General features: G+C 52.6%; 1 protein-coding gene across 21 annotated transcripts in view; it reads left to right on the top strand.

Annotated features, from left to right (window-relative positions):
• Positions 1–13,146, top strand: part of LOC118235725 (serine/threonine-protein kinase MARK2-like) — a 50,132-nt gene that overhangs the window by 29,616 nt on the left and 7,370 nt on the right. For 6 of the 21 annotated variants that reach the window (XM_035433419.1, XM_035433413.1, XM_035433407.1 and 3 more), the window contains 7 exons: positions 2,162–2,300; positions 2,728–2,840; positions 3,867–4,002; positions 4,207–4,346; positions 4,669–4,751; positions 6,664–6,810; positions 9,381–9,641. In XM_035433419.1, the coding sequence (XP_035289310.1) occupies positions 2,162–2,300; positions 2,728–2,840; positions 3,867–4,002; positions 4,207–4,346; positions 4,669–4,751; positions 6,664–6,810; positions 9,381–9,641 (1,019 nt within the window). The remainder of the gene's footprint in view (positions 1–2,161; positions 2,301–2,727; positions 2,841–3,866; positions 4,003–4,206; positions 4,347–4,668; positions 4,752–6,663; positions 6,811–9,380; positions 9,642–13,146) is intronic. The other 15 variants (XM_035433415.1, XM_035433411.1, XM_035433408.1 and 12 more) reach the window with 13 other exon arrangements.

Genomic DNA, 13,146 nt, shown 5'->3' with positions numbered 1-13,146 from the left:
GTCCTGTCCTCACCTGCCCTCTTTCACCTTTTCTCCCCCCTGTACCCCTCTTTCTCTTCCCACTCCCCCTCTCTCTCCATCCTGCTCACACTCCTTCTCTCTCTCCCTATGGCTCACACTCTCCCCCTCTCTGTCTCCTGCTCACACCCCCCTCTCCTGCTCACACTCTCCCCCTCTCTGTTTGCTGCTCACACCCCCCGCTCCTGCTCACACTCTCCCCCTCTCTGTCTCCTGCTCACCCTCTCCCCCTCTCTGTCTCCTGCTCACACTCTCCCCCTCTCTGTCTCCTGCTCACACTCTCCCCCTCTTTTTCACTTCCTCCCTACCTACACCCTCTCTTCCTTTCTCACTCTTACTGTCATTTACTTCCTCATCTCTCTGCCCGCTCTCTTCTCCTGTTTCTTGCTCTCTCCCTCCCCCCTCCATCTCTCTTTGTTTCTCCCATTTTTCTCTCTCCTGCTCTCTCTCCTCTCTCTCTTTTCCTTTCTCTCCCCCCACTCTACCCCACTTTCTCTCTCTCCTCACTCCCTCTCTCTTCTCTCTCTCTCCTCTGTCCTCTCTCTCACCCTCACTCGCTCCCTCCCTTCCTCTCTCCCCCTTGCTCCCTCCTTCTTTCTCTCTCCCCCCTCTCCCTTTCCTCCTCCCCCTCGCTTCCTCCCTCACTCTCTCTCTCGCTCCCTCCCTCTCTCACCTCTCCCCCTCGTTCGCTCCCTCTCTCACCTCTCCCTCTCGTTCGCTCCCTCTCTCACCTCTCCCTCTCGTTCGCTCCCTCTCTCACCTCTCCCTCTCGTTCGCTCCCTCTCTCACCTCTCCCTCTCGTTCGCTCCCTCTCTCACCTCTCCCTCTCGTTCGCTCCCTCTCTCACCTCTCCCCCTCGCTCCCTCCCTCTCTCACCTCTCCCCCTCGCTCCCTCCCTCTCTCACCTCTCCCCCTCGCTCCCTCCCTCTCTCACCTCTCCCCCTCGCTCCCTCCCTCTCTCACCTCTCCCCCTCGCTCCCTCCCTCTCTCACCTCTCCCCCTCGCTCCCTCCCTCTCTCACCTCTCCCCCTCCCCCTCGCTCCCTCCCTCTCTCACCTCCCCCCCTCGCTCCCTCCCTCTCTCACCTCCCCCCCTCGCTCCCTCCCTCTCTCACCTCTCCCCCTCGCTCCCTCCCTCTCTCACCTCTCCCCCTCCCCCTCGCTCCCTCCCTCTCTCACCTCTCCCCCTCGCTCCCTCCCTCTCTCACCTCCCCCCCTCGCTCCCTCCCTCTCTCACCTCTCCCCCTCGCTCCCTCCCTCTCTCACCTCTCCCCCTCGCTCCCTCCCTCTCTCACCTCTCCCCCTCCCCCTCGCTCCCTCCCTCTCTCACCTCTCCCCCTCGCTCCCTCCCTCTCTCACCTCCCCCCCTCGCTCCCTCCCTCTCTCACCTCTCCCCCTCGTTCGCTCCCTCTCTCACCTCTCCCCCTCGCTCCCTCCCTCTCTCACCTCTCCCCCTCGCTCCCTCCCTCTCTCACCTCTCCCCCTCGCTCCCTCCCTCTCTCCCTCTCCCCCTCCCCCTCACTCCCTCCCTCTCTCACCTCTCCCCCTCGCTCCCTCCCTCTCTCACCTCTCCCCCTCTCCCTCCCTCTCTCACCTCTCCCCCCCTCTCCCTCCCTCTCTCACCTCTCCCCCTCGCTCCCTCCCTCTCTCCCTCTCCCCCTCCCCCTCACTCCCTCCCTCTCTCACCTCTCCCCCTCGCTCCCTCCCTCTCTCACCTCTCCCCCTCTCCCTCCCTCTCTCACCTCTCCCCCCCTCTCCCTCCCTCTCTCACCTCTCCCCCCCTCTCCCTCCCTCTCTCACCTCTCCCCCTCGCTCCCTCCCTCTCTCACCTCTCCCCCTCGCTCCCTCCCTCTCTCCCTCTCCCCCTCCCCCTCACTCCCTCCCTCTCTCACCTCTCCCCCTCTCCCTCCCTCTCTCACCTCTCCCCCTCGCTCCCTCCCTCTCTCACCTCTCCCCCTCGCTCCCTCCCTCTCTCACCTCTCCCCCTCGCTCCCTCCCTCTCTCCCTCTCCCCCTCCCCCTCACTCCCTCCCTCTCTCACCTCTCCCCCTCTCCCTCCCTCTCACCTCTCCCCCTCTCCCTCCCTCTCTCACCTCTCCCCCTCGCTCCCTCCCTCTCTCACCTCTCCCCCTCTCTCTCCCTCAGCAGCAGGTAATGAGGGACCGCTGGATGAACGTGGGCCATGAGGAGGAGGAGCTGAAGCCGTACGTGGAGCCGCAGCCCGACTATAAGGACCCCAGGAGGACAGGTCAGCCACGCGCTGGCGCAGAGGGCTGGAAGAGAGGTGGGGCCGGCGTCCTGCGGGGGGCGCTGCACTCTGGGCGGGGTGGGGGGCGCGTGGTGTGAGGGCACGGGTGCGGCTGTGGGCTCTCTCCCCGGGAGGGTGGGGCGGGCGAGGAGAGGATCCCGTTTTCGACTCGGTAATGATCGGGAGCGTTTTTACACCTTCTGAGCGCGTGCGCGTTTGTGTGTGTGCACGTCTGCTTCACTGCATGCTCCGTTGGTTCGCCCCCTTCTTCGTTTGGTCTGTGAGGTTGAGTGCGAGTTTGCCCCCTTGTGTCCTTGTGCACATGTGCATGCCTGAGTCTGTTTGCATACATTACTCACCCCAGGGTGAGTATTGGCTTTGCCTCGTGGTGTGGGAGCCTGATGTGGATGTTAGAGTCAGTAGTGTGGGTCCAGGGGTAATCCTGTCTCTCTGCTCTCCTCAGATGTGATGCTGCAGATGGGCTACTCTCAGGAGGAGATCCAGGACTCTCTCATTAACCAAAAATACAACGAGGTGATGGCTACATACCTCCTACTGGACTACAGGAACTCAGAGGTATACAGCCAAGCACACCGACACACAGACACTCGCACACGCACGCACACTGACACACACACACTCACTGATAAACACGCACACAGACACCCACATATAGACACACTCACACACACAGATAAACACGCACGCAGACACATCCGCACACGAGAGTAAGCACTGCTCCAAACTCGGGGTTATGCAGGTGTTGAGTGGATACACTGCAGTGTGGGCCAGTGTGCACGATCGCACACCTGGGGACATTTTATCCCTTAATCTTCTGATGTGTTTATCAGCGATCCTAACAGTATGGTTCCCTCCAAAATGGTTCCCTCCAAAATAACAGATTTATGCTCGCTTAAAATGTAGAATTGCATTTGAACTTTGTCTCACTCAAAAGCTAATTACAGTATGTATGTTTTAATTACTGCCTGCTTATCTAAAATTAGCTATAGTTTGAGTACAGCTGCAGTTGTCGGTAATGGCAAAATGAGCTCTCCTAAGTGGAAGCTAAATTTTGCAGTCAAGCCGAAGCCTCATAAGTTCTTACCCTGCTGTTTTTCTGTCTCATTATTTTTCAGTATAGCTCCCACACACAGGACTGTAAATAGATTGCACTCATCAGGAAAATAAACACTTTTTTCTGCTCTGTATCAACAGCTGGCATGTAGAGCCAGACTGAGAGGCTGATAGGCAACTAGAGCCAGAATGAAGGACAGTCAGCATGCAGAGCCAGACTGAGGGGCAGTCAGCATGCAGAGCCAGACTGAGGGGCAGTCAGTAAATACCGTCACACTGAGGGGCAGTTAGCATGTAGCAAGACTAAAGGGCAGTTATCATGTGGAGCCAGTCTGAAGGGTAGTTGATCACAAATGTTTTTAAAGGTTTGTAGCAATTCAGTTTGGTGTACCCTTGCCTCAGTACAATACGTTTTCATTTTAATTGTTAAGCAGAAGCGAGCAGGTCACCGGAGACAGGGAGAGCTCTGTTGCACTGTCATGTGATGTTCTGACATTCTCTCTCTCTCCTGCTGCTGCTGCTTCTTAGATGGGCGAGGGCGTCAGCCTGTCAATCAAGTCCCGCCATGGAAACGACCTCACAAACAGCAATGTCCAGTCGCCTCCCCAGAAGGTACAGCGCAGTGTCTCTTCCAATCAGAAGCCCAGGAGATCCGCAGACCAAGGTTCATTTTAGATTTTTTCAGAAATAAAAATTTCCTGCTTTCCTGTTCCTGCTACCTTTGTCCTTTTCCCCTTTCTGTCTCCGTCCCTCTCCCAGTTTCTCTCTCTGGCTCCTCCCTCTGTCCCTCTTTCTTTCTCTCTCTGTTCCACCCTCTCTCTCTCTTTCTGTCTCATGCTACTCCTCATTTGTTTCTCCTCCCTCTTAGGCTCATCCTACTCAAAGCGCTCCCAGGTGGACAGTAAACACAGCGCTGAGGATTCTGGGAGGAAAGGGTCAGGCGGCTCCGCGAAAGTGCCACCGAGTCCCCTCAACGCAGACCGTAAGAAGAGCACTACCCCATCCTCAGTGAGTACATATATACCGCACACACACACTCCTACCCCATCCTCACTGAGTACATATACCGCACACACATGCATTCCTACCCCATCCTCACTGAGTACATATACCGCACACACGCATTCCTACCCCATCCTCAGTAATTACTTATACTGCACACACACTGCATCATAACACCCAGACACACCCTCTACAAGGAGTACATATGCCCCCCCCCCCCCACTCACACGCGTATACACACGAACACACACACGCACCCACCCCCCCACCCACCCTCAGCATCACTGAACGCAGGATGACCCCTTTTCCCTGGCTCTGTGCTTCACAGAACAGCATCCTGTCCACTGGTACGAGTCGCAATCGGAGCTCCCCTGTGCCTGATCGAGAATCGGTTCAGAACGGCAAGGACAGGTACGCTACTGCTGCAAAACCGCATATATGAACACACACAGACACGTTAACGCAATCGTAGATGCACTCAAAATGAAAGCAAATTATGCACTGTGTCAGCTGAGGAGTGCGAAGAATCACATGCACTTATTTTAAAGAGGTATTGCTAGTTCTCTCTGACTGGGTACAGGATTAGCGATGTTTACATATGCGAGGAGAATGCTGGTGTTAACCCTGGTCTGCGTTGTGTAAGGCTTCATCTGAATGAGCTCCCTGTCAACCTGGGGCTGGCAGCCTGTATTGTGAATGCATCAGCTGGTTCTGACAGTAAACACGCTCACACACTCACGTACACACTCACGCACGCGCGCACACACACGCACGCTCACACACACACACGCTCACACACACACACGCTCGCTCACGCACTCACACACACGCACACACGCATGCTCACACACACACACACACACACACACACACACACGCTCGCTCACGCACTCGCACACACACATGCTCACGCACTCGCACACACACGCTCACGCACTCGCACACACGCATGCTCGCTCACACTCACACTCACACTCTCACACACACTCACACACTCACACACACACACACACACACACTCACACACTCTCTCACACACTCACACACACTCACACTCACACACACACACACACACTCACTCACACACACACACACACACACACACACACACACTCACACACACTCACACACACACACACACACACACACACACTCACACACACACACACACACACACACACACACACACACACACACACACTCACACACACCCTCTCACACACACACACACACACACTCTCTCACTCACACACACACACACTCACACACACACACACACACACACACTCTCTCACACACACACACACACACACACACACTCACACACACTCACACACTCACACACTCACACACTCTCTCACTCACACACACACACACACTCACACACACACCTCAGGCAGAGAACCTGGCGCTCCCACAGCGCTGCAGTTGGCAGTGGTGCCGTGGCCAGGCGGCAGACTCCTGACGCACAGCGGAGTCATCGGGCTAAACCCCCGCTCTCCCAAAACAGCCCCGCTGGCAGTGCGCCCCTCTCTCCCGTACCTGCGCACTCACCACCCCTGTCCCGTATCCAGACTCCCTTCTCTCTTTCCGCTTCAGCTTTCATTCAGTGCTTCACGTGAAGCATTGCATTTTGATTGGCTGTGTATTTTGGGTTGTAGTTGGGACGTGGTTCTGGGTTCATGTTCATGAATCATCTCTGAATATAATCGCATGTGCATGCATACTGTATGTGTGGTGTCTATACTGTATATCGTACGTAGCAATCAACAACTTCTGTACGGTATATACTGTTGGTGTTCTTTTCTCAAATTTTAAACATGGTGTGAGTCAGCTTTTACTTTGACAAGTTTGGCAAGCAGACCTTTGTGTTTTTTAATTCCCCTTCACCAAAAGATAGTGGTGTCCACCTTTTGCTGTTGAATTTCTCATGATTACGCAATTTAATCACGTGAGTGTGTGCGTGTCTGTGTGTGTGGGAGTGCGTGTGTGAGTTTGCATATGTGAGCGCACGTGTGAGAGTGTGCATGTGTGTGAGTGGGTGTGTGAGAGTGCGCGTGTTTGTGAGGGTGTGCGTGTGTGTGAGTGGGTGAGTGTGTTCGGTATTTGGTCCCCATTTCCTCACTGGGTGTCCCTATGCTCCTCGCCCTCTTTGCGGCGTGCTTGGTGTGGGTGTGTGCTCTGTGTGCAGGTGTTTGCTGCTCTGTGTGCGGGTGTGCGCGCTCTGGGTGCGGGTGTGCACGCACGCTCTCTGACCCCGCCCCCTCGGCCCGCTCTCGCCCCATTCTCTCTCTCGGGCTGTGTCCCTCTCTCTCCCCTCCAGCAGCTTGGCCACCTCAGGGTCCCGCGCCTCCACCGCCCCGGCCTCCGCCGTTCTCTCCTCCTCCTCCTCCTCCCGCTCCCGACACCACAAGTCCCTGTCCACCTCGGCCCACCCCAGCCCCCCTGACCTCCACGCACAGCTCCCCAGGCAAGTGAGGGAGGAGCAGGACAGCGCTGGGAGGGGAGGTGTTTAGGAGTCCCCACAGGGAGGTGCTGTGTCAGGTGGCTTCGTCAGCAGAAAGAGAGGGATGGGTAAAGCTGGGAGGAGACTTTCAGGAGGGATCTTTTTGGGATTGTCGAAGGCGAGCTTCCTCACGTTTGACAGATGGAGAAGGAAACGGAGTGGCAGGTTGATTTGAGATGGGACCGAGTGAAAAACACAGTATCAATCACCAGTTCAGCAAACCACAGTTCAGCAATGGGTACCAATCAAACTAGGCGTTTTTATGGGAAATGTCTGTGAGAGAGAGATTACTTAGATTATGGGGTGTTGTAACAAAGGTTGTATCTGTTGTAATATGGTTAGCGACAGTACATACCGTGAAGACGGCAAACCTTAGTCCTGCCCTGAAAGTTTTTTCCGTTGCTGAGCCAATAACTTAATTAGCCGTGATCAGCCCCAACTCTCCATTACTTGAGCCCCCTCCTCTATTACATCACTTTGACATCACTCACACTCTACCCAATCACTTTATGGCCCCACAGATAGCGTTCACACTCTGTACTGACGACCACATATCACAAATCCACCCATTCCACACTGTACAGCACTGAGCCCAAGAGAGCATATACAAGTGTCTGTGTGTGTGTTTGAGCTGAGTGTGTGTAATTAAGTGTGCTTGTATGTGATTCTATGCGTGTGTGAGCTGAATGCATGTAGCTATGCATGTGTGCTTGTATGTGATTGTGTGTGTGTATGTGTGTATGAGCGGAGTGCATGTATGTAACTTGTATGTGATTTTGTGCGTGTGTGCATGCATGCATGCATGCGTGTGTGTGTGCATGCGTGCGTGTGCATGTGCGTGTGTGTGCACATGCGTGTGTGCGTGTGTGCGTGCGTGCGTGCGTGCGTGCGTGCGTGCGTGCGTGCGTGCGTGTTTTCGCTCCCTGCTGTGCGCTGCTGCTCTGGTGGTGTGTGCTTGGCTCTGGGTGTCTCTCAGCTCAGCGGCCTGATCAAACTGGCATCCCGCGGTCTCCTGCTTCACCACCCTCACCCCGTATCCACCATCCTTCTGTTCCATCGAGATGCTCCTCCACCCACACCTGCCCCCCCGTCCCACTTTTTTGGGTTCGACTGTCAGCAAATAAACAAGCACAGATCAGAGGAAAGCTGCTGCACTGGGGGAACTCTATGTAGTGATCTGATACAGGAAACCCCGCTATGTCAGCTTTATAGCTACTTCATTACAGAACACTTGGCTGGCTAACAAACTTAACTGTCCATCCAGAATGTGCGAGCCCCACACGGTTGGCATCGTGTTACTCTTATTGTTATAAGCCAAAGGATGCTACCGCTGGCTAGGTAGTTGCTGCTGTTTGAGTTCTCGTGATTGGCTTAAAGCCGATTCTGATACAGAACCAGTCAGTTTCTTTGTACATTAATAGAAGCAAGGTTATCTACATAACCGAATGTTGTTTAAATAACGGAAACCAATAAGGGACGAGGAAATCTAGGTAATTCATGCCTAAACAAAGACCATGTTTACATATGTATAGTAAGAACAACTTAAAAACCAAAATGATAACAAATAGTAAATATTAATGTTACATTATAATCTAAACTTAAAAAAAGCTATCTATTGACCTAACTCATGAAACTGAACCACTAACACTGTAATCATTACATCAACTAGCTGTGTGGTCCATTTTGCTTGGAATAAACAACTACTTATATATCTATATATATGGGAATAATTGTATGTTATTTGTAAGATTTGAAAAAGGAAACGGTAATTAAAATGACTGTTTTGGCCGATTCTCAAGGCGAAGGGCAGCGGGGGCTTTAGCGTAGCGGTTTCTGTGCTCTGCTGCTCCCGTTCGCGTTTAAAAACGAGTTTCCTAAAGCAGCGGAAGAAGTGGAGGCTTCAGCCTTAGGGAGGCGCCGCCGCGCCTCCTCGTCACCGGGGGCCCGCCGACACGGCCCGTCTGTTCTGGCGGCGGCGGCGGCGGCGTGGGGACGGGGAGAGCGCGCACTCGGCGGGCCCGGCACCCCCCTCCCTCCCTTCGCGCCGCGTTCACTCCTCTGTGTGTTTCGCAGTGTCTCCCTACAGGGGCCTGAGTGTGAAGCCTGGGACTTTAATATCCATTTAGATTCAGGCTTTTAGCTCTGTGCTGCAGCAGCTTGTGTTCATTGATCAGGGACAGAGTGTAATTAAAGGCACATGACAATCGTGAGTTACGTTTCGCATAAAAACAGGAGACATTATCACACTATGTGGGTACATCTCTGATAAAACGGTTATATTAAAATAAATTTCATTGGTTATATTAAAAAAAGAATATGAAAACTGATGGGATGGTACAGGATACACGTGAATATTCCAGCACGATTCCATGCCCAAGTAACTATGCATCAGTATGTACGTAATGTTGTTAGACTTACCATAAAGGTAGAGCTTTGTTACAGTACCTAATTATGTGATTTTGAAAGTACTAAATGTATATTAAAAATGTTATTTATTTATGAAGGAAATATATATGTTTTATTAAAATAAACAGCACCACCCCTCAGAGATTGGCAGTAGCATCTCCCTCTGCCCATAACGTCAGCAGCTCCACGGTGACGGATCGCACCAACTTCCCCAGGGGGGTCGCCAGCAGAAGCACTTTCCACGCCGGCCAGCAGAGGGCAACGCGAGACCAGCACGCCTCCACTTACAACGGCCCCCCCGTGTCTCCCTCCCTCTCCCACGGCAACAGCCAGGCCCGTCGTGCTGGAACCGGCATCTTCAGCAAGTTCACATCCAAGTTTGTGCGCAGGTAAGATTTTGAAGGGTTTCGTTCTCGGGTTGAATATGGCGGGCGAGAGGCATGGGGCTAGAGAGGGCGGAGCTCTGGGCCTGTTTGCTTCAAGTGCCTCAGAGTAGGAGTGCTGAACTAGAATCAGGTATCCGCTGTTCAAATTATTAACCTGCCTATTACGAGCTAGAAGGCTGAACTGATTCTAGATCCTGGATTATATTCCTAATAGATCTTGTGGGATAAGAATGAGTTTCGCCTTTTTAGCTTGTTCTGCATAAGGTTAGGGTATGGATGGGGAAAACCAGATCCCTCTATCAGCACTACCACTTTGAGGTGCTTGAATGAATACAGGCCCAGGACAAATTGAAGTGAATGAAGTGAAATCCAGTTGAATTGAAAAATGACAGTATTCTTTGAAGATTTTTAATTCAATTCATTTTCTCAATTTACGGAATTGAAGATGAAATTGTCCCCAACCCTGGTGTGGTGTTCTTGTGTGTGTCCTTGTATAATGTGGAGTATTAATACATTTAGATTTGTAAAAGTATGATTTACGATTAAACGTGTATGAATGTCTTGTTCTTCATCTTTACAAAAGTACTAAGCAGAGAAATGTTGCTTAATTATATTTTTTTAAATATTGTTTGTAATAAAATAGCAGTAGTAAAAAAAATCCCGTTAAGGCATTGTTCTAGTGCATGTATGGGCCCCACGGTCTGGTATCTGTTAAGGCACTGTTCTACTGAACGGCTGGGCCCCACAGTCTGGTATTTGTTAAGGCACTGTTCTACTGAACGGCTGGCTGGGCCCCACAGTCTGGTATCTGTTAAGACACTGTTCTACTGAACGGCTGGGCCCCACAGTCTGGTATCTGTTAAGGCACTGTTCTACTGAACGGCTGGGCCCCACAGTCTGGTATCTGTTAAGACACTGTTCTACTGAACGGCTGGGCCCCACAGTCTGGTATCTGTTAAGGCACTGTTCTACTGAACGGCTGGGCCCCACAGTCTGGTATCTGTTAAGGCACTGTTCTACTGAACGGCTGGGCCCCACTGTCTGGTATCTGTTAAGGCATTGTTCTACTGAACGGCTGGGCCCCACAGTCTGGTATCTGTTAAGGCACTGTTCTACTGAACGGCTGGGCCCCACGGTCTGGTATCTGTTAAGGCACTGTTCTACTGAACGGCTGGGCCCCACAGTCTGGTATTTGTTAAGGCACTGTTCTACTGAACGGCTGGGCCCCACAGTCTGGTATCTGTTAAGGCACTGTTCTACTGAACGGCTGGGCCCCACAGTCTGGTATCTGTTAAGGCACTGTTCTACTGAACGGCTGGGCCCCACAGTCTGGTATCTGTTAAGGCACTGTTCTACTGAACGGCTGGGCCCCACGGTCTGGTATCTGTTAAGGCATTGTTCTACTGAACGGCTGGGCCCCACAGTCTGGTATTTGTTAAGGCACTGTTCTACTGAACGGCTGGGCCCCACAGTCTGGTATCTGTTAAGGCACTGTTCTAGTGCATACATGGGCCCCACAGTCTGGTATCTGTTAAGGCACTGTTCTACTGAACGGCTGGGCCCCACAGTCTGGTATCTGTTAAGGCACTGTTCTACTGAACGGCTGGGCCCCACGGTCTGGTATCTGTTAAGGCACTGTTCTACTGAACGGCTGGGCCCCACGGTCTGGTATCTGTTAAGGCACTGTTCTACTGAACGGCTGGGCCCCACAGTCTGGTATCTGTTAAGGCACTGTTCTACTGAACGGCTGGGCCCCACAGTCTGGTATCTGTTAAGGCACTGTTCTACTGAACGGCTGGGCCCCACAGTCTGGTATCTGTTAAGGCACTGTTCTACTGAACGGCTGGGCCCCACAGTCTGGTATCTGTTAAGACACTGTTCTACTGAACGGCTGGGCCCCACAGTCTGGTATCTGTTAAGGCACTGTTCTACTGAACGGCTGGGCCCCACAGTCTGGTATCTGTTAAGGCACTGTTCTACTGAACGGCTGGGCCCCACAGTCTGGCATTTGTTAAGGCACTGTTCTACTGAACGGCTGGCTGGGCCCCACAGTCTGGTATCTGTTAAGGCACTGTTCTACTGAACGGCTGGGCCCCACGGTCTGGTATCTGTTAAGGCACTGTTCTACTGAACGGCTGGGCCCCACAGTCTGGTATCTTTTAAGGCATTGTTCTACTGAACGGCTGGGCCCCACGGTCTGGTATCTGTTAAGGCACTGTTCTACTGAACGGCTGGGCCCCACAGTCTGGTATCTGTTAAGGCACTGTTCTAGTGAACGGCTGGGCCCCACAGTCTGGTATCTGTTAAGGCACTGTTCTACTGAACGGCTGGGCCCCACAGTCTGGTATCTGTTAAGGCACTGTTCTACTGAACGGCTGGGCCCCACAGTCTGGTATCTGTTAAAGCACTGTTCTAGTGCATACATGGGCCCCACAGTACAGTTTCTAATCCGAATGGTACCTGTGTTGCCCAGGGATGGAAGGATTTTGATTGGCTGCGATTGCAGCTTCTCGCCGTGCACCAGCACCCCCCGCTGGTTCATCGGGTGCCCACAAACAAACATTTTTTCTCAGACTTGCGTCTGTGCGAGTCCTACATGTGAACTGTGGCGTGATGAGAAGTGCCGGCTGTCACATGCTTCACAGTACGGCTCATTCTGTCCTGCGCTCTGCCAAGTCGGCAATGCAGAGTACCACGGGAGGTGCAGTGTGAGCAGGGCTGGGCATTCAAGCGGGGAGGAAAACGGGGGAGAAGAATATCGAAATTTCTGGATATGGGGAGAAAACTTTCTGCATAGAAATTAAGATTGTATCTACGTGTCTTTGGCATTTAATTTCAGTCTGCTGTTATGACTCAGTTGGCCACTGTATGAAGATGCCCTGTTAAATGTAAGGTGATGGTATGAATTTGTTACTCCAGTGGCTTTTTCTTAAAGTCTCATAGAGTTTTCAGTTTGTAAAGGGTAGTTCTGGTGTTTTGCTTATGTTTTCTCTGAAGTGGCCTTACATTGGTGAAACCGTCAGTCTTTCTCTGGCTCGATAGGTTGTGTGCGTCTCCCCTCTTAGCAGACCAGTGATACTCACCGTAGGGTTCAGAACCGACAGGCTGTACTGGGGCATGTTCACTGAGTGTGTCCCCTGTGTTTCTGGGCCAGAGAGGAAAGCGTGCTGCTCACTGCGTGTTGAGGCTCTTGGATGAAAACCGGAAAAAATGATTTGCACGTACAACTGATCACGTTCTCGAATGCGAAGCCTAGTTCTGTGGTGACAGTTTCCATGGTTACCCCCAGCGAGGTGGTCTTGGACGTATGGTCAGCATTCTCATTCGAGATCCGTGAGCGGACATTACGGAAGTGCAAAAACAGATTTCTCAGAAGCGGAGTGTCGCGTGACGTCAGCAGATCGTGTTACTTTGCCCAGAGATGTACGTGCGCGTGCACGCTCTCGCTCTCTTTCCACAGTGAGTACTCGTACCAAACCGTATGCAATGAGTACATGTAACGTACACA

This window comes from Anguilla anguilla, chromosome 9 (genome assembly GCF_013347855.1).
Source record: "Anguilla anguilla isolate fAngAng1 chromosome 9, fAngAng1.pri, whole genome shotgun sequence".
In the NCBI taxonomy this organism is placed as follows: domain Eukaryota; kingdom Metazoa; phylum Chordata; class Actinopteri; order Anguilliformes; family Anguillidae; genus Anguilla; species Anguilla anguilla.
This window is presented reverse-complemented; position numbering and strand designations above follow the sequence as displayed.